Source organism: Myodes glareolus, chromosome 3 (assembly GCF_982192425.1).
Source record: "Myodes glareolus chromosome 3, mMyoGla1.1, whole genome shotgun sequence".
Taxonomy (NCBI): domain Eukaryota; kingdom Metazoa; phylum Chordata; class Mammalia; order Rodentia; family Cricetidae; genus Myodes; species Myodes glareolus.
The window spans coordinates 84450777-84476130 of NC_142028.1; the positions used below are offsets into that span (position 1 = coordinate 84450777).

General features: G+C 47.6%; 2 protein-coding genes across 2 annotated transcripts in view; one reads left to right on the forward strand and one right to left on the reverse strand.

Annotated features, from left to right (window-relative positions):
• The window catches only part of Yipf1 (Yip1 domain family member 1), a 52285-nt gene extending 38000 nt beyond the window's left edge, over positions 1 to 14285 (reverse strand). The window contains exon 1 of the mRNA XM_048453279.2: positions 14146 to 14285. The gene's annotated coding sequence lies outside the window, so the exon portion shown is untranslated. The remainder of the gene's footprint in view (positions 1 to 14145) is intronic.
• On the forward strand, positions 10516 to 24527 carry Dio1 (iodothyronine deiodinase 1). The gene is made up of 4 exons (XM_048453281.3): positions 10516 to 10932; positions 18152 to 18295; positions 20620 to 20819; positions 23545 to 24527. The coding sequence occupies exons 1-4, from the start codon at positions 10596 to 10598 to the stop codon at positions 23635 to 23637; spliced, it is 774 nt and encodes a 257-aa protein (XP_048309238.3). The 5' UTR covers positions 10516 to 10595; the 3' UTR covers positions 23638 to 24527.
• Positions 24528 to 25354: the final 827 nt, after the last annotated feature.

The following is a 25354-nucleotide window of genomic DNA, read 5'->3' on the forward strand; positions in this document are numbered from 1 at the left end:
GCAGCCACCAGTCTTTAACCTGCTAGCCTCTGCAGGGATTTCTGATTCAAAGCACGAAAAATAGCAATTTGTTCATCATTGTTTCAGACCAAAGGATCACGTTAATCAGAAAAAGCTTTCAACAGGGACATTAGACCTGGGATCTACTTGGAACTCAGGCACAGAGGTAGTCAGCCTTGCAGAATTGTGTCATCACTTGTCGAGGATACGGCCAAAGCACATTTGAAGAAACCAGAGGGATGGCAACACTGTCCTCCATCACAAAGCACATGGCATTAAACAAATGGCTTCTCAATTAGAAAGGGCTTTGCTGGAAATATGCAGTGTTCAGAGCTCTGTAAGCCACAGGGTGTTTTGGGATATTTGATCACACTGTGAAACCCAAGATTGTACTAACAAAATCAACCTTGGGTTGGGAGGTGGAACCAGCAACTAGTTGACAGGAATTAGCTGTAGAGAGTATGGCAGGGCCAGGAAGATGGATGGAGAGGTGTACAGGTAGGAGCAGGGAGGGACTTGGGGTTTTGAGGGTTTGGTGTTTTGTTGTTGTTGTTGTTGTTGTTGTTTGTTTGTTTTGACATAGCTGGAGAGATGCTCTCTGACTGGGTCTCTGGTCAGAAAGGAAGGTCAGCTGATTGCTTCTCGGCCTCTCTGAGCCAGCAGGTTTTCATCCAAATGTCTGCTGACACCTGAGTCTTAGAGGTAAATAGAATGATACTCAGTTAAATTTCAGCTGCAGCTGCTAAGCTAACGGAAAAACAACATCTGGCACCCAACATTGGGCATGACCACACACATGAAGAAGCCATGCCAGCTGGTACCACCCACATCAGCTGCCACTCTCTTGAGACTCTGCTCCAGTTGCCAAAGCCACTCATGGGGACTCCTCACTGGAACTCCAGAGGGCAGGCTCATTCTCAGGAACTGCAGAAGTGACCCTGAGATCACCACTGAGAAGTCAGCAGATTTGGTGAGACACCTAGGTGATGTGGGATGTCTTTATGTATATATGTTGCTTTTATTGGTTGATGAATAAAGTTGTCTGGCCCAATGACTTAGCAGAGTAAAGCCAGGCAGGAAATCTGAACAGAGTTAGAGAAAGTAAGCAGAGTCAGAGAGACGCCATGTAGCTGCCAAAGGAGAAGGACGACAGAACTTTACCTCTAGGCAGACCACAGCCTCGTAGTGATGCATAGATTAATAGAAATGGGTTAATTTAAGATGTAAGAGCTAGTAAGGAATATGCCTGAGTCATTGGCCAAACAGTGTTATAGCTAATATAGTTTCTGTGTGATTATTTGGGTCTGGGCGGCCAGGAAACAAATGAGCAGTCTCCGTCTACACCTGGGAAATTCTTAAGGAGAGAGTTAAGTGCTATACAAGAACAACCAGCAGGTGAAAGGCACCCCCAAGTGTAGATGGAGATTTTCCTCCATCCCACCGGTCCCACTGAACTGATTTCTCTCTGTCCATCAGGTCCCTGCAGCCACTTATGAAATAACCATTTTGAGACTTATCAGTTACAATTGTTTGGTCAATGATCTAGGCCTCTTACTAGCTAGCTCTTGCTTATAAATTAACCCATTTCAATTAATCTATATATCACCAAGTGGTTGTGGCTTACCAGTGATGCCCTGGCATCTCCCCAACTCTGCCTTCTCTCTTCCTATCTTTGCTTTGATTTCCTGCCTAGGGATATTCTGCCTGGCCATTGGCTGAAACAGCTTTATTCATCAACCAATAAGAGAAACACATAGTCACAGCATACAGAAGGACATCCTACATCACCCAAGTTAAATGGAATCTTATAGAAATAGTAAATTTAAGGAGCTTTAGGGAAGCAGTATACACTCACCCTGTGTGAAGCACATGTTAAATTCATGAGCAACTCAGAATAGAATTATCCACCAAGGTTGGAAGAATTTAGTTATGGAAATATTGGGAGCTGGTCCTCAGTTATAATGGTGAACATGGTGGAAAGAGGAAGCTAGGGCCATAGAACAATAAAATAGGGATTGAGCCATTAATATTTCCCAAGATTAGCTTCTAGGTGAAGGCCAGTATGCTGACTGGCAAAGACAGTGTGAATTAGATGATTACACATTGGTCCTAGGTAGTTTAGCAGCCTTAAATGCTTGGGACAAGGTTGAAGAATCAGGAAAGAGATTTGAATCATTTACTTAAAATTATACAAGACCCAAAAGAAGCCTTCTCTGATTTTTTTTAATAAAGATTGACTTCAGCTATAAATAGGATAGTACCCGATTCTGAAGTCAGATGAATATTAATTGAATATTTGGCTTTTGAAAATACTAATTCAGAATGATTAAGCCTTTAAAGGCAAGATCAGCACCAACAGATGAATGGATTTGAAATACAGCTAATACTGGATCTCACACTTATGAATGATGCTGATTTGATAAAAGTAAGTTCTAGAAATTTAAAAAAATCAGAATGCCAGATTTTTAATTAATTTTTAAATTTAATTAATTAATTTATTTTAATTAATTTTTAAATTTAATTAATTAATTTATTTTAATTAATTTAAAATCCTATTTTAATTAAATATTTTTCTAATTATTCTTTGTCAATAAAAACTTGGGAGTCAGATACCAGGGTAAGAACCTGAATGATCAGAGAAGCAGGAAAGCAACCAGTGACCTCCTCTTTCTCTCCTTCCTCTATCCAAAAGAGCCAAGGATCTTTCTCAACCCTACCTTATTACTTCCTGTGTCTTCTATATATCCTCAGTCCTCCAAAACCTCTATGGCGGTTTTGGTCAGCCAGTAGCTAGCTCCATCCTCTGATTCAAAGCAAACTTTACTGTCAGTCTCGAGAGTGTCAAATTCCAATCAAAATATCCTGTAACATTTTAATTGTGACAAACAAGATCATTTGAAAAGGGATTGTAGACAAGACATTCGTAGAAAGAATGTTTCTTCTAGAGACGCAGAGTGGCAAAGCCAGCATTGGACTAATGACTGCAGATCAACAAGGGACAAGAAAGGTAACCCTTTGCCGTCAGGAAACACCTTAGGGGACCTCTCACAGGCCCCAATATCAAATTCGGTTCAGTCACTCCCTGCCAGCATCAGAGAAACTCATCCACAAAGAAATTAAAAGAACAGTCACAGAGCAAACATTTAGGTTGTACATAAGCAGGGACAACAGCTGTTGATCTTTCAAAGGTACCAACAGCCTTATCTTTAAGATGGTTGACTGATAGATAAAATGCTGTGGGAACTCCTTCAGCCAATGGCCTTGGAGATGCTGGCCCACTTTGGGCGTGGTCTTGGGTACTGTATGGGCAGAGGTGGGGGCATGGGCAAGCCCCTTGGCTGCTGGATTTGGTTCCTGTTCCCCACTCATGCAGAGGACTGCTGATCTGTGAGTCTACCCCTAAATAAAGAGGCCTATATACTCCATTCTAAGCTAGTGTGGGACTACTTTATCATAATCAGCTACAACAAACCTGGGTGGAACAATGACCTTTGACATCAGGAAAGCTATAGGCACTATAAAGAGAATGATTTTGTTCCCTAGCCAGCTTCATGAAATTGGAGGCTATAACTATCTCCTGACATTTTTTTTCGTCATTTTATTCGACATTTCCTCCCTCCAGTGCACGAGAGGAAGGCTATATGGTAGGGATAATCAATCATGAATGCTTTGAAAAGTTAGGAGGCAGTCAGGGTCTGTGTTGACATCTGTGTCCTATGTTCCCACAAAGCCTGTGGCCATGTTGCTGTCTGAAGCTATGCCACTGCTGGCACCATGCTGATCTGAGTGGCCAGAGCTGTTGCTGAGGGCCATGTCTGGGTCTGTGGCCTTGCTGAGGTTGGGATCTGTGTTTATCTCTGTGGCCCATGTTATCACAGGGAGCCATAAAACCATGTATGTTGAAATCCAAGGTCAGTGCTGAGCACCCTTTGCTGCCCCTGGGAGAGTTGGCCCTGTCCCTTGCTGGCCCCTCACAGGAAAGCTGGCCCTGCCCCTCACAGGAGAGCTGGTTCCTCACAGGAGAGCTGGCCCCACCCCTCACTGCAGGCAGGAGAGAGCTGGCCCAGATGGCATGGGTGTAGATCTGCCTCTGCCCTTCCCTCCCCCTGCCTGATGGGGTCGGTGCCTGCAGCCTGGACCCACTAAATCAGCTACCACCCAGACCCACATCCGGGGCTTTGAGTTGGCCCACCCCGGCATCTACCCCATCTATGACCTGCCTGAGTGTGTGTGTGTGAAGGAACTGGTCCTGCAGAACCACAGCTACAGGGTCTCCGTGTCAAGGGGCAACAGTAGGACATTTGAGACCATCATCTACTGAGGTGAGGGTCCAGTATTGATGGTGTACCAAAGCCAGAACCGTGAACTAGAGCAACAACTCCCTGTAATGAACGTTTGCAAGTAAAGCTGCGTGGACAAAATGGTCTACTGCGTGACACGCCGCAGCTCCCAGTGCCACTGAGGTAAATGAAGACGGGTTAGAGAGGCGGGAAAGATGGAGGAGCAAAATGGCTTTTTGCTAGTTTGTATTATTTATTTATTTGTTTATTCATTTATTTGGATTTTTGAGACACGGTTTCTTTGTGTAGCCTTAACTGTCCTGAAACTAGCTCTGTAAACCAGGCTGGCCTCGAACTCACAGAGATCCACTTGCCTCTGCCTCCCAAGTGCTGGAATTAAAGGTGTGCACCACCACCACCCACCTTTGTTTTGTTTTAAATTAGTATTTTCAAAGTTTTCCTTTCAGGGGATGTTATGGGGGTGAAGGGCAGATATAAGGGGACAGAGAAATGAGTGGGATTGGGGCTCATGATGTGAAATTCCCAAAGAGTCAATACAACATTGTGTTAAGACAAAAAAGTTGGGAGAAGGTGGTGGCCCACACCTGTAAGTCCAGCATTTAGGAAGCTGGGGCAGGAGGATTGCTGTGAGTTCAAGGTCAGCCTGAGCTGCATAGCAAGAGCAGACACAAAAGGGAGTTCCTCGGACATCTCCTGGGACTTTCACACATAGCAATAAGAATAAAGGCAACTTAAGCCTCTGCATCCTGGCAAGGGCCTCTAAGGGCTGAGTCATTCCAAAATGCCAGCTGAAGGTGAGGGAAATAGGAGAGAGGCAATGGAGGGAGAAAATGATGGATTCTGATTGGCCTCGGCACCCCTTGCGGCATCATAGAACATAAGGTGTTTTAATGGCCCTTTTACACCTCTTTATTGCATACTGAGCTGTCCTCTTCAGTGGAAAGGACTCAGAGAGATTTGATTTGCCCTTATCAGTGCTGATGAGGCAGGGACCAGGTCCTGATGTAACTAAACCAGTGTAACAGAGTAGGGGATGTGCAAGCGGCACTGGACACCTGTCAATCACTGCTTCTTATCTTTCTGGCTCCGTCTCATGTTTTCCAGACACCTCTGCTATGACTGATGTAGCCCGCAACAGGCTCCTCATGGGTGCTACCTGACAGGAGCCTGCTTCAGGGCTCTTCCACAGGGACCCTCTCATTGCCTAACATATGTCCTGGAATGTGATGGAGTTAACACATAACATCCCAGGGACAAACAGGCTAGCCTCAAAGTTGTAATCCTCACTGGGCAGTGGTGGTGCATACCTTTAATCCCAGCACTAGGAAGGCAGAGGCAGGCAGATTCCTCTGTGAGTTCGAGGCCAACCTGGTCTATCAGAGCTAGTTCCAGGACAAGGTACAAAGCTACCGAGAAACCCTGTCTCAATAAATAAATAAATAAATAAATAAATAAATAAATAAAACCACACACACACACACAAAAAGAAGTTGCAATCCTCCAGATTCAGCCTCTAAAGCACTGGGATTGCAGGAGTGTGCCGTCAGGTCCTGCTCTGGGAGACTTTTGACCAAAAGGGATGAGCTCCAGTAGATAAACATCTCTCACTTCCTCACAGATGATCCCAAGAGTCCTTTTGTACATTCAGATGTCAGCAGATGTGGCATTTCATCTTGATACTGAGCCTTTGACTTAGCTTTCCCTGCTTTTTCTAGCCCTTATTATGCTAATGTAATAGGAGATCTCAAACAGAGGCTGGGCACACAGTTCAGTTGGCAGAGTGTTCACCTGGCGTGCAAAAGCCCTGGGTTTAGTTCCCAGCACTAGATGTGGCAATGTTTGAAGTCCCAGCCCCAGTGAGGCAGGACCACCGGAATTTCAAGGGTACATGAGACCCTATTTCAGAAGAAATAAGAACATACCAGACAGTTCGGAGTCCTCTGCTTTCCTTGGTTTATTGCACCCTCATTGGGCTCCACCAGACTGAGAAGCAAGGACATGATGAGGCACAAGATGATCACAGGAACTGGAGGATTCCTGATGTTTAGGAACAGCGCAAACTTAAAAACTCCAAACAAACAAATAAACAAAAAACAAAGAAACAAAAAACTTTTATCTTTGGGCATGATGGCACATGCCCTTACTCCCAATACTTGGGAGGCAGAGACAGGTCAATCTCTGTGAGTTGAAGACCATTCGGGTCAACATAGCAAGTTCTAGGCTAACTGGGGCTACATGGTAAAACTGGCTCTCAAAAAAAAATCACAATTTTATCTTTTTTTATTATTATTATTGGGGGTGAGTGGGTGAGTGCACACACACACACACACACGCACACGCACACGCACTCCACAGTGCCTGGGTAGAGGTCAGAGGGCAATTTTGTGGAGTGAGTCAGGTCTCTCCCTCCACACTGATGAGGGCTCTGGGAAATTAGACTCTGGTCATCAGGTGTGCAGGCCGCCTGTCCCTGCAGAGACACCTCACTGGCCCTTAATTATACTTTTTGTTGATGAGTGAGCATATGGTCAATGTATGAGTGTGCATACATGCACATGTATGTGTAGAGGCCAGGGGACAATCCCAGGTGTCATTCTTGAGCCCTCCTCATCCGCCTCCTTTGAAGCAGAATTTCTCACTGGGCTGCATCTTCCAGTGGGCAGCCCAGTGAGAACTCTTGACCTCCTGAAGAGCAGTCATTGCTCTTAACCTCTGAGCCATCTCTTTAGCTATCAAAAAAATGAATTTTATAGATGCTTTTTCTAGGCTGAATGAGAAAGCATATCTTTCTCTTATTAATGTGATGTATAACAAAAGACAAATTCAGTGTTGGGGAGATAGCTCGGTGCTCACCACCAAGACTGACAACCTGAGAACCCACATGGCAGAAGAGAACTGTCCCCTACTGGTGTCCTCTGACCTCCAAACACACATCATGGCATGTAACCTGTACCCTACTCACACACCCATCACCACCCACATATGTTACAGATATAACCCAAGAAAACCCAATAGTAACATATCTACACCTTAGGAAGAAAACAAGAACAGCATATGAAAGAAATTATCCCTCAGAAATAAAAGCGAAATAAGGAATTTCTCAAGCAAGAAATATTGAGAGAATTTGTTGCCCAAGGTTTATATTGAAAGAAACACCATCTTCTTAACAGAGAAGGAGAATGGTATCAGCAAGAACCTTAGTTTTACATAAAGAAAACAGCACTAGGGAAAGGAGAAAGTAAAATGTTTGATTTTTTATTCAAAACAACAATGGCAGCAATGCACTTGATGATCTCTTTTTCTCTCTCTCTTTCTCTCTCTCTCCTCTCTCTCTCTCTCTCTCTCTCTCTCTCACACACACACACACACACACACACACACACGTATCCAGACTGGGGATATAACTGGGTCTGTGTGTGTGTGTGTGTGTGTGTGTGTGTGTGTGTGTGTGTGTGTGTTAGTTACTTACATCATTACTGTGACAAAATACCCAACAAAATGCAAATTTCAAGGAGAGAGGGTTTATTTTGGCTCACGGTTCAGGGTCACAGTCCATCATGACAAGGAAGCCACGGCAGCAGGGACTTGAGGCAGTGGGCCACACTGCAACACTAGCCAGGTCGGAGAAAAGGATGAATGCATGCTGTTGCTCCCAGCCAGGGAATGGCACCACCCACAGTGGGCAGGTTTTCCTACCTCATTTAATGCAAGCAGGATAACCTCCTACATGAAAACCTAGAGGCCCACCCTCTCCAGGTGACCCTAGGTTCTCTCAACTGACAATTAAGATCAGTAAACAGCTGACTAATGAAATTAAAAGCACAATATCATTTATATTAACATCCAAAAAGTAAAACAACTCAGTATAAATCTAAAGACATATGAACAAGATCTACAAAACTCTACAAAAGAAATCAAAGAACAGCTGAGAAATCAGTGTGTCTTCCATGCTTACAGACAGGAAGACCCAACAGCCAAGATTTCCATTCTTCTCCAGTTGATCTACAGATTCAATACAACCCACATCTACAGTTTATGAGCAGAAAAAGATCTTAGAAGAGTCATAATAATAATTAAGGAGAACAAAATCAGAGGACAAACATTATTTTACTTTAAGATTTATTATAAAGACAGAGTAATTTCTAGGTATAGTGTACACTCCTATAGTACTAGCACTTGGGAAGCAAGGGTAGGGAGGCCAGTCTGGGCTACAGAGTGAGACCAGCCTGGGCTACATAGGTAGACTCTGCCCCAAAAAGACACACAAATGAAAAACAATCAAGAGAATGAGAAGACAAGCCTAGATGGGGAAAAACATTTGCAAAAGACACATCTGAGAAAGAATCTTACACAAAATATTCAAAGAACTCTGAAGACTCAGCAAGAAAATGGACATCTGACTTCAAAATGGGCAGAAGATGGGGCTGTGGATATAGCTCAGTGGTAGAATTCGCCTAGGATGCACAAAACCCTCAGCATGCATGTGGTGCACAGAACCACAAATAAAAATCAAGCTGTGGTCGCTACCTCATCCAAGAGTAAATATGCTGCTGGACTCTCAATGCTCACTTAGCTCACTTAACTTTACTGTGGTGCCAAGGTGTACATTTGGGCAAAGGCGTTTGTCGCCAAGGCCAATGACCTGAGTTCAATCCCTGGTACCCACATGGTAGAAGGAGAGAACTGACTAACAAAGTTATCCTCTAAGCTCTATCCATGTGCCAAGGGAAGCATGGCCCCTGCCCCCCCCCACGCAACACACATGTATATAAATGTAATTTGATTTTTAAGTGATACACTACTATTGAGCTTGATAGATTGATTGTATTAAATGCATTTTCAACTGTGACCTGCAGCATATTTATCAGGATATAATTTATCTATCTGTTATCAAAAGGTGCTCCATATCATATGTATCAGAGACTTGCAAATTGTAATGAGAGGGATGCCAGAACACACATACAAGAATAGTAAGCATCCAAAGTACTGATATCATCAAATATTGGCAAAGATATGAAGCAACAGACATGGACTCTTGCTCACTGCTGGGGGAATGTAAAATACCCCTGACACATTGCAAGAGAGTGGAAACTTAACAAAACCAAGCACACTCTACTATACAGTTCATCAGTTGCATCAACTGATCCAAATTAGTCGACAAACTGTCTCCATCCTCATGTGATGTTTGTATCTGCTTTGTCTATGATCCTAGGAGCAACCTAGATGTTCCCCAGTTGATGAATGGGTCGAGTTTGGTATAGCCAGACAATGAGAAATTATTTACAACTTTCAGAAGAAATCAGCTATCAAGTCAGGAAACTTAAATGAATACGACTAAGAAAAAGAAGGAAATAGAAAACGCTACAAACTGTGACCGTGACTACACGAAATTGAGGGTATGGGGAAGGTCCAGGCCACACCCTCTCCAAAGGGCTCTGTCTCTGAAATAGTCAACCGTCCACTATAAGTGTGATTGAGAAAACTAATTTTCATTACTGAAAGAACCCAATTTTATTTTATTTTGTAGCTCTGGGGATACATCCCAGAACTATATATATGTATATGCCTGGCTCTCGTGCTATCACTGGGTCCTAATCCCGGCCACTCTTTATATGATACACACGTGCACGTGGTCAAAGACAGCTGACATTGAAAGCTCTCATTTGTAGGAGATTTTTTTCTTTTTCTTTCTTCCTTTCCTCCTCCTCCTTTTTTTCTTCTTCTTCAAGACAGGTCTCCCTATACAACCCTGGCTGACCTGGAACTCACTCTGTAGACCAAGCTGCTTTCAAACTCACAGAGATCCCCCTGCCTCTGCCTCCCGGGTGCTGGGATTAAAGGTGTGGACCACTACAGCAGCAAGAGATCTTTTAACAGGCTCTCTTTTTTTGTTCCTTAAAAAAAAATGATTGTATTTTTTTATTGTACAATATTAATTGTATAAAATAGTGGGATTCATTATGACTCAACAAAGTCCCTTTCAGTGTGATCCTTTAAAGTGTTTGTTTAAAAAAAAAAAAAAAAGAAAGAAAGAAATCAACCAGAGGGACATCAAGAATCTCTCCAAAGGTACCAAAGCCCGAGGAGATAATAACTAAGCGAGACCTCTGCACATATGGCAATTTTCCAGCCAATTGACAGCAAGGCAAACACCTGCTGTCCTGTCTGCCCCAGTCCTCTTGTCAGGGTTGGCTGCTATGCCCTGCACCTTTGTCCAGCTCCGCCCAGCGGTGTCTGTCTGGGGCCCCTCTTGTCTGTCCATCCATCTCGAAGTCAGCTCTACCCCTTGCTGAGATGGGGCTGCCCTGGCTATGGCTGTGGCTGAAGCGGCTAGGAATATTCCTGCAGGTGGCCGTGGAGGTGGCTGTGGGCAAGGTGCTTATGACACTGTTCCCAGAGAGAGCCAAGCGGAACATCCTGGCCATGGGCCAAAAGACCAGCATGACCAGGAATCCCCGATTCTCCCCCGACAACTGGGTCCCGACCTTCTTCAGCATCCAGTACTTCTGGTTCGTCTTGAAGGTCCGGTGGCAGAGACTGGAGGACAGGGCTGAGCTTGGGGGGCTGGCCCCTAACTGCACGGTGATCCGCCTCTCGGGACAGAAGTGCAACATCTGGGATTTCATTCAAGGTCAGCAGGCTGTTCCGGCTCAGGGGCTTGGAGCAGGGGGGCCAATGGGGTGGAGAGGTAAATTGGAAAACACCAAATTTTCTGTCACTGCTCAGGCTGCTGCTGTGGGGCTTCCTGTCCTGCTGCTCAGGGGCGGAATACTCCGAGGTTTTTTCTCTCAGCTGATATCTCTCCAGAGTTCCTATCACAAGCCGTCCACTCTGGCTTTCCAGCCCCTGGATGTAGGCAGCTCATCCTTACCTGATGAAATCCTTTCAGGCTCTAGTCTGACATACAGTGCCACTTCCTGCAAGAAGCCCGTCCTCACTTCCCCAGGTTACCCTTGTTATATGCCAACCAGCATCTTCAACTTTACTTTATCCGCACTGAATGTTTGCAGATATGAGTGGGTACCTAAGTTTCACCTGCCACCCTCACTAGCCTATAAATTCCACAGCAGAGGACCATAGCTGCAACCCACGACAGGGCCCCATGTCTGATGTGGGCACATAGTAGCAAGAGAAGATCTCTCAGCCCTCTGGCCTCTTCCCCATCTGCCATAACGGTCTGTCTGGGTTCTGGAAGCCCTAACTAGTCCTCACTGCTCCCCTCCCTGACAGAACTCTCTACTCGAGTTCCTGTCTCTTTTCAGACTCCCCTTGATGGCTGCTTGATCACTTCATCCTAAGATTATCCAGTGCGGCGCGCGCGCGCGCGCGCGCGCGTGTGTGTGTGTGTGTGTGTGTGTGTGACTGTAGCATCCCACATCGGCATTCAGAGGAGCCCTGGCCTGGTCAAGCTTGGAATGTTTACCCTGATGCTATTTCCAAGATTCCTTCACGAGAGCTCCGTTAGACCAACGTGGGGCTTTGCCCACCTGGGCTTGGCTTCTCTGTGCCTTTTCTAACATCGTGAAATGGTTTGGAACACCATTTTGTGTGGTCAGCCACTTTCCTCTGGGAATGAGGACCCAGCTCTTATTCCTCATCCTCTGAGATGCCACCTCAGATCTCTATAGCGAGGAAGACGCGCTGAGTTGCTTTCTCCCTTCTGGATCCAGGCTTCCCTACCTCCCCCTCCCCTCAAAGAACTGCCGCTTCCTACCCAGTTCCCACCACCCTGTTCCCCACCAGCAGAGCTCCTCGGGAAATAGCTGTGCCTGACTCAGTTAACCCCCTGGTTTCCGAGACGCGGGGGTAACCTATTGCTTTTCACAGCATGTTCTTTGGGACCCAAGCCCCCGTGAAAAGCTTCACTACATAGAGATCCCCTGCCAAACCAGTGTGGAAACCCCACATCCTGTGTCAGCTCCTGTGATGCCATGAGACAAGTGGGCACGTGGCGGGTCCAGAGAGGTTTGAGACTTAAAAGCAGATCGGTAAAGCAAGCCCCCATTCCAAACACTCCTCTCTCTTCAAGGAAAGCCTTTGCGCAGCAGGCTGATTCCCAATACCACCCTTTGGGAAACGCTGACCTGACCGCGCCCCCTTGTCTCTAGAAGGGGAATGGAGAGACCTAAGAGGCTGAGCTGACTGACTGACTGATTGAGTGACCAATCAGACCCAGGATCAGACCTCTTACTCCCCTTTCTCAGGGAGCCGTCCCTGCCGGCGCCAGATTGTCTGCTAGACCTCAGGAGCCTAGGCAAGACCCTAGACTCAAGGGCTTTACGGTTCCACAAGCACAGAAGGACAGAACAAGTTAATCCAATGATCCTGTGAAATACAGGGGTCAGGGAGGGCCGGGAGGGCCAGGAGGACCTGACTGCCTTTAGGACTTGGAAGGCTTCCTGGAGGAGGTGTGTTTAGAATATGAGAAGGAGACTGTTCAAAGTAGAAGAGGAAAGGCAAGTCTGTCTGTCTCCTTCCTCCCTCCCTGTCCCTCCTCTTTAATGATTTTAAAGTATAGCATGGAAAGAATCTTAATTTGGTCAGCCAACAGTTAGCACACAAGCACTGACAATAAGGACAACGGGCCAAAGCTACAGCGAAACCCTGTCTTGAGAGAGAAAAAAAAAGAAAGAAAGAAAAAGAAAAAAGAACAATAGGAGGAGCAGCTTTTATGCTGTGTCTGCTGTGTGCCAGACCCTGGAGGAACAGAACAATGTCCTGGGTGTTTATCTGAAGATCAGTTCCTTGGAAGTCACCCTGCCTCAGGGCCAGTTCACGGAATCCACGGTATCCGTTAACTGTCCACTCTGACTTAAATAGAAGTCAGTTTTCCAGGATGGTGGCAAACACCCGCTGTCCCAGCACTAGCGAAGCAGAGGCAGGAGGATTGGAGTTCAGAGCCAACCTGGGATGTGTAATGAGAGCCACATCAAAAACTACTGGTTGGGGACTTGCTCAGTGGTGGAGCACTTGCCTAGCATACCCAAGACCTCAGGTCTGATCTTCATTCAGTACAGAAATAAGAACGCGTCAGGCATGGTGACAGGTGCCTGTTATCTTAGAACTCTGGAAGTGGAGGCAAGGGGATCAGAAGTTCAAGGCCATGCTACCTTGAGAGTTGTAGGCCACCATGGTCTACATGAGACACTCATTAAAACAAAGAAAGTGGGATGTGGTGAACTGGAGAGATGACTCCGCAGCCGAGAATGGTTGCTGCTCTTCTAGAAAGCCCAAGTTTGGCACCCAGCACTCACGTCGGGCAGTTCACAACTGCCTGTAACTCTAGTCTCAGGGGATCTATCTACCTCTCTGTTCTGGTCTCTGTACACACGTGTGTACACACACACACACACACACACAAGCCCTTTTAAAGAAAAGATAAAGGAGTGTGCACTTTCTGCCTGATCCCTGCAGCCGCATCAGAGAAGAAACCATGTGAGAGGCTGAGCTAGACCACCTAACCTTCATTTATAAAACGGAGTGGACTTTTGGCACCTTGACCCGGTGTGCCCTGAAGTCACTGGCACTGGTGAAACAGACATGAATGCCGCTGGCCTCTGCCCCAGCATGCCAGAGAGAGAACGATGGCCCTGAACAAGGATGCACACACACAGTATGTGCGTACTCCTGAGCATCACACACACACACACACACACACACACACACAGAGCGTAAACTGGGGTCTGCAGTCTCTCCAAGTGCACAGAGGATGGCTTCTCTAGGAACAGCCTGCCCCAGAGGCTCACGCGCTGGCCCCGGAGGCAGGAGCATGAACCCAGCCCAGCGGCACTCTAGAACTGTTTCCTCTTTATGTAACACAGCCGACCTAACTCCAAGTCCTTACCTGACACCCTCACGATGTGGACTGTGGCCTGTGGACACCAGCAGGACACCAGGCATGAGCACCCATCCTTCCTCTCTCTGCTGCCAGGTCAGCGGGGCACGAAGTGTAGACTTTGCCCCCCACCACTACTCATCACCATGACGACCACTCTCTGGATAAGTAAACAAATAATTCTGTCCCTTTTCGGGCTTGTTGAATTTTTGCCCATTGAAAGCAACATTCCGGAAGGCTAACATTTCAAGCTGCTCTGACCTGAAAGCACTTTTCTTATCTGAAGAGCGAGTCTCTAGGGTTATTACAGTCCAGTGACCAGACACTTGTCAGTGTGACTGGCCTCAGAGCCTCCCCTGCTAAAGTCGGGGCCTCCCTGTCATGTGGTAAGGAATCATCAGGCAATCAACTGTCAGGGAGAGAGAAGGCCCCACTCTGGGACCTCCTCAGGCCACCTAGGAAAACAGTTGCAAGCCAAACAAGGAGGGTTTTGTGTCTGCAGAGAAACTAACGTGTCTATCTCTCACCCTGAAGGTTGAAAACTTTTTTATTTAATGTGTGTTTACATGTACACATGACACAGTGCTCACGTGGGGTCAGGGGGACAACACAAAGGAGCAGGTTCTCTCCTTCCACCATGTGGGTTCTGGGAATCAAACTGAGGGTGTCAGACACATCCGCAAGCACCCTTACTTCTGAGGCATCTCGCTGGCCCCGTATTAGGAAATTATAACAACTCGTGCTTCTCCTTTTCCTTGACTACTAGAACACTCACAGTCAAATGTGCAGCTCCGTCATAATGAATGCACAGTAGCCGGGAACCCAGTTCGGTGGTAGAACTCTTGCCTAGCATGTTTGAGACCTTGGGTTCGATCTCCAGCATTGCCAAAAGCTAAGCTGAATTTCCAAAGGCACATAGCACCCGAGAGCCTCTTTGCCCTGTTTCCTCTCCTGTTCTACACTTCTCAGAAGGCCAGGATCTCTTCCCTTGGTTACTATTTGCTATTTCAACATGTGTGCAAGCTGCTTCAAATCCTGTGCAGAAGAAGGGAGATGTATAACTGGTGACACAAAGCACAAAGCAGCTGAGGAGCCCTCTGCCACCATCTAGCAGCATGTCCTTTGGTTCTGCCTGCCCCCTGCCTGTGCATTAGCTGATACTCCCACTTCTCCAGTGTTGCCCAGCTGCTGCCTGCCCCCATCCCCACTCTGTCTTCTCTCCACACGACAGCCAGTGTGCCTTTCAAGTGTGAATCCGAGTGCTACGTGAAGCTAGGGATTTCTGCAAGCCACATACCTCATCCTGATCTCCTTTCTAAAATTTTATTACATACTTTAATTTATTTTTATATGGATGTGTGCGTAAATGTACATGGATATGGGTACAAGTTTTCTACAAGTGTGCTATGATGCATGTGTGGAGGTCAGAGAACAACTTGTGGCCCAGCAAAATGGTTCAGTGGGTAAGCGTATCTGTAATCATGTCAGACAACCTGAGTTCAATCCCCGAGACACACAAGGCGGCAAGAAAGAACAGACTCCTGCAAGTTGTCATCTTCTGACCTACACATAGGCACCTACCAATCTACATACACACACATACATATACACACACATACCACATACATACACACACATATACACACATACACACACATGCACACACATACACATACATACACATATACACACACATGCACACTTGCACTAGCACCAAGGAACAAATGAGAAGGAGCTTGGGCTCCCCAGAACCCAAAGCCTCTGGAGACTTGAGTATGGGACCTCTTTTAACATCAACACTTAGACCAGATCTTGCAGTCACCGTGGTTGGGGTACCCATCGCCATCCTTGAGGTACCACCAGGCCGTGAATGAGTTCTTCCATCTCAGTCAGAAAGACTTGGATGGAGAGTGCTGCCCGCCCCCGCTGCTGGGGCAGAGGGCATTCCTGCTTCTTCCATCTTCCACATAGCAAAGCTGGGCACTGTCTCATCAGTCACACAGAATAGGGACTTCCACATGAGGAAAAGGACTAAGGACAGACGGGCAAGAATTACAGCAAACAGCTACCATCCTTGCCTTACAGCTCCAGGACTTCCCTCCGCAGCTAGAATAAAACCCAGCAACTCCTGCTCTGGCCCATGGCAGTCTGTGCCAACTCTATCCTTGGTGCTCCCCTGCCAGGTTCCAGACAGCGGTCTTGCAGGGCCTTAAACAAACTGGGCTCTGTCCTTCCTCCAGGACTTTGTCCATTGACTGGTTTTGCCTGGAATGCCCTTCTTCCATTCCCGGGGCTGGTTTGTTCCTGCCCTTCCCCCTCTCGGGTTGAATGCCCGCTCCCCAGAAGCCCTCCCTGCTCCATGTGTCTGCACTGGGTCATTCCTTCAGGATCTCTTTCTTAACATTTATAACATTTTCACAACACTCCACTTACTGTCTACTTGCTTGTGGCTAGTCTCCCTGCTGAACACACTTCACTGTACTTGGCGTCTGGTGGCCTTCTCCACAAGCTTGAACCTCTGCGTCCAGCCGGGTTTCCATCCTTGCGCCTATATTTAGTTGTTAAGCCTTGTGGGACAGTGGATGAGCTCTGAGGGCTTGGACCCTCAGCCCACACAAGTGCAGCCTTTTTCTGAATGCCTGAGGCATGTCCTCTGGGACTCACTCTTCTACTGCTGGGTGTGTCTTTCTGCTCCCACAGTGGCTGCTGCCACCTTCTGCCCCAGAAGGGGCAAGATCACTGACCAGGAAAGGCAGGATCTGCTAGGGTCTGGAGGGGATGGGAGATACATGCAGAAGCCCACTGAGCTATGGGGCTGCAAGATGACCATGGGGGACCGTTCTCACCCTTCCAATGTCCTTGGCTTAGGGGAGGATGTCATTAAACAGCAGCGTCCCGGGTGATGAGAGAGACCACAGAAAGCATGAGGCATCTGTTTTGCAAGTTTAGCAGCATCAGCTTCATTTCTGAAGATTTCATTTTGCATCACGTCCCACCCTCCACTCCCTCTGAGATGCACTCTAAGCTGTTTCACTACCCGAGAGCTCAAGGAGTAGATACAATGGTGTACATTTGCTGAGGGTCTTGCTTGTACCACGCACTGTATAAGGCCTTAGCAGCATTAGTTTACCTAATCTTCATAATGATGCTGTAAAGTGTGTGTTCTTTTAAGATTTATTTTTTTATTGTATGTGTACGTGTGAGTGCCTGTGTATCTGTATGTGTTCCAGCTGTGTGCCTGTGTTGTAGAGACCAGAAGAGGGAGTCTGATCCCTGGAACTAGAATTGCAGGCAGTTGTAAGTCACCTAATGTCCTCAAATGTGGGTGTGGAGAACAGAACCTGTGCAAGGTCAGAAAGGGCTCTAAACTGCTTAGCCATTGTCTCAGCTTCCTGTAGAATGTGTATTATCATGTCCATTGTGAAGGGAAACTGAGGTACTGTTCACAGAAAGAGCACTGGCTTGCAAGTTCATTTGAACTTCACCGCTGACCTGCTGTGTGTGGGTGCTGAAGCAAGTCCATAAATTTCAGATGCTTCGTGAACATAAGAGAGAATTTCCATGCCTGGTGGTGCACTTAAGAGGCAGATCTCTGTGAGTTCGAGGTCAGCCTGGTCTACATAGTGAGTTCCAGGCTAGCCAGAGCTACATAGTGAGACCTTGTCTCAAAGAGGGGGGTAACTGCTCACCTAGAATATTAGCAACCACACTGCATGGGGGATAGATATCTGCCTACTTATAAACTGCGGTCTGAGGGGAAGGGACTCTTCTGTTATTTTAATTATCAATTAGCATCTACAGTGGTCACTGAGACCACTAACAAAACGTCTGGTTTCAGGGGGCAAAAACCAGGCTTAGCCCCCGGTAGTCATGGTGTGTAGGCTTGGGCGCTACACTATGCCCAGGACTCATCCCACAGGGACAGAAGGGACAGATTTGCATGCAGGAGGGAAGATGCTACATGCAGAAAGACAACTGTGCAGTTTATAGCTCCCAATGGCTCCTTCTGTTGCAGGCAACCGGCCGCTGGTGTTGAATTTTGGCAGCTGCACCTGACCTTCCTTTCTTTTCAAATTTGACCAATTCAAGAGACTTGTAGATGACTTCGCTTCCACAGCAGATTTCCTCATCATTTACATTGAAGAAGCTCATGCGACAGGTACAGAGACTCTGCCTCTTCTCCTCCCACCCCTTCTCTCCCGTCCTCTGAGTCCATCTTATAGTTGGCAAGGGAGAGGGGAGGACCAGAGAAGCCCTGCATTGCCTCCCCCCCCCACCCCCACACACATAGTCTGCTTTTAATCAGGGCACACATAGTCTGAAGAGGAACCTAGACAAGGTGGGGAGGGTTCCAGGGAGGGCAACTGATTTGAACTCCACTTACAAGGAATTGAGACCTGCTGTGTCACAAATGAACATGGCTGCCCTATAGCTATTTTTCAGGCTATATCCTAAGATCAGAAAGACATACCTGTCTGGATTGTAGCTCACCAAACTTTAGGGAGGCCCCATGCTTCTAGGGGCCCTGCTATGGCGGACACCTTCACAGATCTGGGTTGAGATCTAGGAGATGATTCTGCCTCTGGAGTGAGGACCACACTCAGAGGAGCAGTGCTGTAGGACAGCTCTTACCCGAGGACGCGTCTGCTCTCGTTCACATTCAGGGGACAACTAAGATATCATGGGGTAGTAAGTGCGTGGGTATGGCATGCTCTTCTCTGCAGTTTTAAGTATGTGTAAACTTCTTCATAATAGAATTTTTAAAGAACAGCTTAGGCAGCAGGAGCTCAAACACAAGGCCAGTGAATCTCTTTGTGAGCAGTGGGCCCTGGGCAGTCCACTGAGACCTATGAGAGTCTCCATAGCCGAGATGAGACAGGGCCTGGACAGTCCCCAAGATGACAGAGCCGATCAGGTACTGGGGTGGCACTTCTCAGACTTCCGTAAGGTCACCTAGAGATCCTACTGGGATGCAGGAGGACAGGAGTGTGGCCAGGTGGAGCCGGGGCAGCTGGTCCAGGGACCACACTTTGAGGAACTGAGTCCGGGAGGACCCAGCTGTTATTTCCAGAAGAACAAGTTGCTAGCTGTAGTGGGGGTGGGATTACCCCCAGACTGGCTTGTGGTTCTGATGCCTGCTGTACTTTCCCTGAAGTCAGACCCAGCAAGTCCCACCCTTTCCAGAGCCCAGACCTGTCCACCTGAGCCACGGAGGAAAAGCCTCCTGTCGCTGCCCTACCGTAGTCACCCCATGCGTCTTGCTCCCTTGCGGCAGACAGTTCTTCCTCCCTGCCTCCTGCTCTGAGATGCTTTTTTCTGTCAGTTACACAGAACTGGACATGAACTTGAGAGAGAAAGTGTGCAGAGTCAAGGGTCCACCAACCTTAGGGGCTCAGGGGTCTGTAGCCAAAGTCGGTTGGCTTTGCCGTGTTTATCCAGCTAAGATGTATGGGCACAGGGCAACAGAGTGGTCACACAGACTGGGTTTTAGACCTAGGTGTAGTTCCTGCTCCATCACATGCTGGCCATATGACCTTGGTCAACCTTCAGGCTTGTTTCCCTGCCTCAGAGACCGTGTTCAACCAGCACTGGCTCAAGCTCAGTGAGAGAGAGTGAAATAAGGTACCGCAGCTCCTCCTTCCTGTAGGCGTTCATGCCGGAAGACACTAAGGAGCCTGGGATCGAACTTGAGGGTGATAGGAACCCATCAAAAAATCTAGGCAGGAGCGTAGCAAGGCCAGGTTTGCATACTGGAAAGGACAGCATTGTGAGGAAGAGTTAGGGGAGGGAGGTTGTCTAGATTCCACAGTAGTGGGGTTCGTTGTTGTTATTGTTGTTGGTTTTCCCAGACAGAGTTTCCTGTGTAGCCCTGACTGTCCTGGAACTTTCTCTGTAGACCAGGGTGGCGTCGAACTCACATACATCCCCCTGCCTCTGCCTCCCAGTGCTGGGACTAAAGGCGTGAGCTACCACTGCTCAGTCACTCAGTCAGGGTAGTAGTTCTTAAACTGTCATGTACATTAGAATCACAGAGAAGACTGTGAAAACACACACTTCAGAAACTGTTCCTCTGTGGCCTAGGGCGGGACTGGGAATTCCGGTGACTAACAACCTCCCAGGGGGACCACAGGCCTGCATAACCACTGCTCTGACCTTTGCCTTTAAATGCAGTTGAGGCACCAACAACCTTGAGGGCTACACTCTCTCCCTCCCCCACAGGCTCTTCCTCTAACAGAGCCCAGCGTGGCTCAAATGTAGGCTAACAATCAAGAAACACTTTGCCCAGCCGTGTCTCACTGAAGACCCGAGGTCTGTCAGTCAGCACCCAGGTAGCGCGTGAATCCTGGTAACCCCTGGTTGGCCTTGCATTTCAACTCTGACAGGAGAACTTGACTGATCTGCTGTGCTAAAAGTGGGTGGGACTGAGACCACAGTCCCTGTGTGGCACACCCACGGGGCTGCAGCCTAACCTTCCTCTTGCAGATGGCTGGGCTTTTAAGAACAACGTGGACATCAGGCAACACCGGAGCCTCCAGGACCGCCTGCGGGCGGCACACCTGCTGCTGGACAGGAGTCCCCAGTGCCCCGTGGTGGTGGACACAATGCAGAACCAGAGCAGTCAGCTCTATGCAGCTCTACCCGAGAGGCTCTACGTGGTACAGGAGGGCAGGATCTGCTACAAGGTGACCTGGGCTCAGAGGTCCAGGGAAGGGTAAGGGGTTGGTGTCCCGGGAGCAGAAGAGGATGTCAGCCCAGGGAGAGCTATATCCCATTGCTTCTCACCATGTGACCTGGGAAGATCTTTTCACCTCAAAGCCTTCCGGTCTTCTCTGTTGCAAAATGAGATTGGTCTCAACCCAATGCAGTGTGAAAAGTGCCCCCGAACATGCCAGATTTGAGCAGAGCTGCAACCTCCTGGCTGCCTCAGCATCCAGAGTCTGGCTTAGTCCTTATCTCTTCTTCATGTTTATTTATTATTTATTTTATTATTTATTATTTGAGACAAGGTTTCTACACATAGCTCCGGCTATCCTGGAACTTGCTCTGTAGCCCAGGCTGGCCTTGAACTCACAGAGATCCACCTGCCTCTGCCTCCTGAATGCTGGGATTAAAGGTGTGCACACCATGCCCAGTCTTTATTTTTAACTCTTTAAATGTCATATTTTATTTATCTTCCATGTGTGAAGGACGGCACCTGCATGCTACTGTGAGTGTGGGGGGGTCAGAGTGTAACCTCTGGGGGTCAGTTTCTTCTTTCACCAGATGAGTCTTGACAGGCAAACTCAGGTCATCCAACTTGGCAGCAGGCACGTTTACCCACTGAGCCATCCCAGTGGCCTTTGGCTTTAAGATGAGTGGGAAAATGTTTCTATTTTATCCATGGTGCTCAGAGAAGGGATAACTTGCCCATGGTCACCAGGCAAGCAGAAGAGGAAGGCTCTGGAGCTGTCACTGCCGAGAAGGACCGGTGACTAGAAGCTAGAAATGCAGTAGGAAAATGACTTGGAAACCGAGTCAGGCCAGCTTCATAGCAACGGTTTCCTAGCCACAGTTTCCCCTGTGGGTCTCTGCCTGGTTGGCGTAAAGAGGGTAAGCATGGCCATGACCCATCAGGCACAACTGGCCTACCTGGAGGGTAGAAGCTAAAATGTATAGTTCTGAGTGGATTTCAAACCTTGAGAACAGACTCGGAATGCCTAGTCGCATAGATGACAGACTGCCTCTACAGTCTGCTGGTAAAACAAAGAACAGCCTACAGTTGGAGCCCCAGGGTGCAAGGGTCACAGTAGAAGACCCATCTTCTCTTCCCCCTGAAACCTCATCTTTTGATGCCACTATTAAGACAAACTGGTCTCCAAGTTCCTACCCTGGGCTCGGCCCTGTGCAGGTACAAGAAATATAGAATGCGCTTAAAATGACCGACCCCTGACTTATGTCAAAGGGATCCATCTTCTAAAGGCTGAGAAAGATCCAAGCAAGAGCAGTGGCGATGGAAAGATGGGTCAGCCATTAAAGAGCTTGTCGCACAAGCACAGGGCCTTGAATTTCGTACCCAGATCCCATGTGAAAAAGCTGAGCCCAGTGGCATGTATTTGCAGTTCCCACACTAGGGATTGGAAACAGGCAGCTGGACACTGCCCTGGACTGACAATCTCACACAGATATCATTACTGGGGTGGTGGTGCTGGCGAATGCCTGTAATCCCGGCACACAGACATTGTTACTGGGTTGCCGAGGCTGCATTCAGGCAGTTTCTGCGGCCACAGAGTCTAACCTAATTGCTAAGTCCCAGACCAGTGAGAGACCCTACCTCAAAAAACAAGGTTATAGCTGGAAAGATGGCTCAGTTGTTAAGAGCTTGTTCTGCTCTTCCAGGGGACTTGAGTTCAGTTCCCAGCTCCCAAGCCAGGCAGCTCACAACCTCCGATAACTCCAGCTTTGGGGGTTCTCACGCCTTCCTTTGGACTCCATGAGTATTTGCTCTGGAGTGCACATCCCCCTTTCCATACAGAGAATGGGGAGAGAGAGAGGAGGAAGGAGGGAGGGAGGGGGGAGGCAGTGATATTGAGCCAGAGCAGGGATCAGTGAAACTTTTCTGTCGATGAGTAAATATTTGACTTTATGAGCCAAGTTTCTGAATCCACAGCAATTTGACGCTGCTGTTAGAACACCAGAGCTGTTGGGGGCAACATGGAAATGGAAGAGCGTGGGTGTCAGGATTGATCTGGCTCTCAGACTTCAGGTTCCCAGCTTCTGGGGGATGGACAGGCTTTTTCAAGGATCTGGCCTGCTTGGGCCCTGGGCTGCAAGGAGTCAGGCCAGCCACCATGAGGAGGGAAATTTGTTGAAACTATTGGAAGCAGGTGGGTAAAGTGTGAGGAGGGAGGGAATTAAGCACTTAGACAACCAGAGAATTTCATCTTCCTCCAAAGGCCAAGAAGAGTCACAGGAAGGTTTTGAACAGGACAGGCATAATCTGATCAGATCTACACTTTAGAAAGATCACTGGTGTCTGTGGAGAGAGGACAAAGGGATTGGGGACCGAAGACAGAAAGTACTGTGGTTGTCCCAATCAGGATGGAGAGGACTGAGTGAGGGCAGAGGTGGTTCTGCAGAATGGGAAGAACTCAATGTGAAGGTTGATGTTGCAAGGACTTATGGTTTTGTCCCCTTCTCCTAAACCTCTGACATTCTGCCTCTGGCCTCTCTCCTAATTCCCTGCCCAGTCTTCAGGTTAAATGTTGGTGACACTCTCCACAATTTCCCTTAGCGGCATGACCTACCTCAAGGCTGCATCTGCCCCGTGTTGACAACTCCGTAGACATCATTAGCCCTGATCTCTCAGCCAAGCCGCAGACATAACATTGTAGGATGGGATCGATGACACCTGACTCATCTCTCTTGCAGGGTAAACCTGGTCCTTGGAACTACAATCCAGAGGAAGTCCGCACTGTCCTGGAAAAGCTTTGTGCTTCATCTGAACACACGCCTCAGCTCTAGGGAACCAACAGGGCTCCCCAAGCTTGGTACTCCCCCACCTCAGTCCAGGTGTCTTTTATCTTTGACCTGTGTTCCCAGCTGAACCTACCAACTCAGATTTTTCTGTAAACAATTCCCAGGGAGGCAATGTAGGTCACAGCAGACAACCAACACAAATCGTTACAACCAAAAAATACAGCAATGCTGTGCAGTTGGCAAAAGTCAATGCTCAGCTCCACAATTTTCCCACAGTGGAGACCAGAGCAGTATGCAACATCCTCCTGTAGCAGGGCGCTCAAGCGCCACTGGCAGACTTCTGGTGTAGTGACTCTTCTAATGGTGTCAAGAGCTCTGATATGGTGATATCCATCTGACCAAATTTGTCACTCTGAGAATCAATCATTTCAAATGCAGAACAGTTCTGGGGGGGGGGGTTAGTACCAACCAGAGAATGTATTTCTACTTGTTAATGAGAGATGAGGAATTGAAGGCAGAAAAAGTGGGAACCAAAGACAATAGAAACCCTTTTCTGGCCAAACGACTGAAATCAGTTGGTATTGTTAGTGGTAGGTGTTTTCCATGGCAACACATATCTAACTCTCCTCTGGTTCTCTGGTATTGACCAGAAGCATTATAACTTTCACCAAACCGAACCACAGGCACCAGCTAAAGCTGCCAGGGCAGGCCCTGTTGAAATTCTGTCCCACTGACTCACATGTCTCTTACTGGTCCTTCGTGTTAGATGACATTGGACTGATGGGCAACCATGGGTCCATCTGTTGTGACTGCTTCTTTTCATATTTGCCTATGATGGTCACAGTGTAAAGTTCACACAGCTGTGACTTGATTCTTAAAAATGTCATAAGAGGCAACACGCTAACAACAATTAAACTCTGCCTGTCTATTTTGAATGGTGTCAGTGTGATCTGTACATTTTCTTTTCTGACTTGTGTTGGCCTGATCTATCTTTTGTGATAGCACGCATGTCATTTCATCAGCTGAGCTAACATAGGCTGGGGGAGTTCCATTCAAGGGGAAGAACACTCACACGTGACCTGTGTCAGATGTGTGTATCGCCTTGTGAGATGTTGCTGGAGGAATGTAACTGTCATATCACAACAACGCACCTTTAAAGGTGATGAGAGAATGCACGTGGGAAACACAACAGCGTACAAACAGCTTCTCCTTGACTCTGCCTCAGGGGCTTCACTTTAAACATTTTAATGTTGCCTTTATTTATTCATTTAGGTGAGACGGGGTCTAGTTATTGAATCCAGATTAACTGTGAATTCACAATCCTCAGACTCCACGGAGGAACCGAAGGTGTGTATAACTGTCAAACCATTTTACTCTTATATGTACTTGGTTTATTTCATTTCATTGAGACAGTGTCTCACTTATCGCAGGCTGGCCCCCAACTCTAAGGTAGCCACAGCTACCCTTAAACTGATCCTTCTGTCCCTACCTCCCAAGAGCTGAGAATAAAGGTGTGTGCCATGATACTTCGCTGATCCTTCGGTCCCCACCTCCCAAGAGCTGAGAATAAAGGCGTGTGCCATGATACTTCACTGATCCTTCTGTCTCCACCTCCCAAGAGCTGGGAATAAAGGCATGTGCCACTATGCTTCACTGCTTTACTTTCAAAAAAATTAGGCCAGATACGGTGCTGCACACCTTTAATCTCAGCACCTGGGAGGCAGAGGCAAGTGGATCTCTGTGAGTTCAAGACCAGCTTGGT